Source organism: Pyrgilauda ruficollis, unplaced genomic scaffold (genome assembly GCF_017590135.1).
Source record: "Pyrgilauda ruficollis isolate IOZ18807 unplaced genomic scaffold, ASM1759013v1 scaffold1729, whole genome shotgun sequence".
Classification (NCBI taxonomy): Eukaryota; Metazoa; Chordata; class Aves; order Passeriformes; family Passeridae; genus Pyrgilauda; species Pyrgilauda ruficollis.
Genome location: NW_024516198.1, coordinates 1 through 2,413, shown reverse-complemented (window position 1 = coordinate 2,413; position 2,413 = coordinate 1). Strand labels below are relative to the sequence as shown.

The 2,413-nt window shown below is 65.7% G+C and overlaps 1 protein-coding gene across 1 annotated transcript; it reads right to left on the bottom strand.

Moving 5' to 3' along the window:
- Positions 1-571: 571 nt before the first annotated feature.
- Positions 572-2,407, bottom strand: LOC121351797 (mucin-5AC-like). The gene is made up of 4 exons (XM_041464163.1): positions 1,605-2,407; positions 1,267-1,538; positions 1,077-1,233; positions 572-1,004 (listed from the first exon to the last, which is right to left on the bottom strand). The coding sequence occupies exons 1-4, from the start codon at positions 2,372-2,374 to the stop codon at positions 572-574; spliced, it is 1,632 nt and encodes a 543-aa protein (XP_041320097.1). The 5' UTR covers positions 2,375-2,407.
- Positions 2,408-2,413: the final 6 nt, after the last annotated feature.

The following is a 2,413-nucleotide window of genomic DNA, read 5'->3' as shown; positions in this document are numbered from 1 at the left end:
GCCTAATTGTAAGAGGGAAATTCACCCAACCCGTGCAGGGGGCGGGGCCTCACCTGATGGGCGGGGCCTAGGGGAGGGAAATCACCCAATCCACATGAGGGGGAGTGGCCTGGCACAGTGGGCGGGGCCTAGCTTTAGGAAGGTAATTCATCCAATCCACATGGGGGGGCGGGGCCTTATTTTAGGAAAGGAATTCGCCCAATAGGCGTGAGGAGGCGTGGCCTAACCCGGTGGGCGTGGCCTAATTTGGGGTAGGGGATTAATCTGCGTGGAGGGGGCGGGGCCTCATTTTAATGAAGGGAATTAATCCAATCCCTGAAGGGGCGGGGCCTAATCTTGGGGCAGAGAACCCAGCCAATCAGCGAGAGGGGGTGGGGCGTCACCCGGTGGGCGTGGCCTAATTTGGAGCAGGGGATTAATCTGCGTGGAGGGGGCGGGGCCTCATTTTAATGAAGGGAATTAATCCAATCCCTGAAGGGGCGGGGCCTAATCTTGGGGCAGAGAACCCAGCCAATCAGCGAGAGGGGGTGGGGCGTCACCCGGTGGGCGTGGCCTAATTTGGAGCAGGGGATTAATCTGCGTGGAGGGGGCGGGGCCTACTGGGAGCACTGGGAGCGCTGGGAGCCGCAGCACTGGTGGAACTGGTGATACTGGGAGCCACGGCTGGGCTGGTACTGGTCATACTGGGAGCCGCCACAACGGTACTGGGAGCACTGGGAGCCGCTGCCGTGGTGGAACTGGTCATACTGGGAGCACTGGGAGCGCTGGGAGCCGCTGCCACGGTCATGCTGGTCATACTGGGAGCACTGGGAGCCGCTGCCGTGGTGGAACTGGTCATACTGGGAGCCGCAGTCACGGTCGTACTGGGAGCCACCACAATGGTACTGGGAGCACTGGGAGCTGTTGCCATAGTTGTACTGGTCATACTGGGAGCCGCTGCCATGGTCGTACTGGGAGCACTGGGAATGCTCGGAGGTGCAGCACCGGTGGCACCGGTGACACTGGGAGCTGTACTGGGAGCACTGGGAGCTGTTGCCATAGTTGTACTGGTCATACTGGGAGCACTGGGAATGCTCGGAGCCGCAGCACCGGTGGCACTGGTGGCACTGGTGACACTGGGAGCCGCCACAACGCTACTGGGAGCACTGGGAGCTGCGGCCGTGCCGGTACTGGTCATACTGGGAGCACTGGGAGCCGCTGGAACGGTGACACCGGTGACACTGGGAGCCGCACCGGTGACACTGGGAGCTGCAGCCACGCTCATACTGGTGACACTGGTGACACCGGGAGCCGCAGTCACGATGGTACTGGGAGCACTGGGAGCACTGGGAGTGCCGGTACTGGTGACACTGGTGACACTGGTGACACTGGGAGCCGGACCGGTGACACCGGGAGCACTGGGAGCCACAGGAACGGTGACACTGGTGGCACTGGTGGCACTGGTGGCCGCAGCACTGCTCAAACTGGTCAGACTGGCAGCGGCCGCACTGGTGGCACTGGTGGCACTGGTGGCCGCAGCACTGCTCAAACTGGTCAGACTGGCAGTGGCCGGTGACACTGGTGAGGTGCCGCACTGGTGGCACTGGTGGCACTGGTGGCCGCAGCTGGCAGCGGCCGCACTGGTGGCACTGGTGGCCCTCGGAGCGCTGGTGACACCGGTGGCGCTGGCAGCCACGGTGACACCGGTGACACTGCCGGGACTGGTGACACCGGTGGCTCTGGCCGGACTGGTGACACTGGGAATGGTGACACTGGTGACACTGGGAGCGGTGACACTGGTGACACTGGTGGCACTGGTGACACAGATGACACCGGTGGTGGCTCTGGTGACACCGGCCGCGACGCTGACGCCGGCCACAGCGGTGACACCGGCACCCTTGGCGACAGCGTTACTGGTCCCACTGGTCATACTGGTGACGCCGGTGGCCTTGGTGACATCCAGGGCGGCCTTGGTGACATCAAGGTTGGCCTTGGTGACATCCAGGGTGGCCTTGGTGACATCGAGGGCGGCCCTGGGGACAGCGGCCAGCGTGGCCCTGGCGCTGGCGTCGGCGCTGGCGCGGAGGATGGCGGCGCCCAGCGGGCTGACCCCGGCGGGGACGGCCTTGGGGACACCGCTGGGGACAACGCCGGCCTTGCCGTCCCCGTCGGTGACGTTGGTGGCCTTGCCGGTGACGCCGCTGTCTTTAGCGCCGGCGGCTTTGGTGACGACGCCGGCGGCCTTGGTGACATCGAGCGGCGCCGCCTTGGTGACGCCCAGCCTGGGCGGGGTGGCCTTGGTGACAAGTGACACCGGCGGCAGCGCCGAGGCGGCCACGGGTGACGAGGGCAGGCTGAGGCGGGCGGCGGGCAGCAACGTCCCCAAGGTCCCCATGGTGGCACCGGGCGGCCGCGCCAGCGCCCGCGGCAGCCC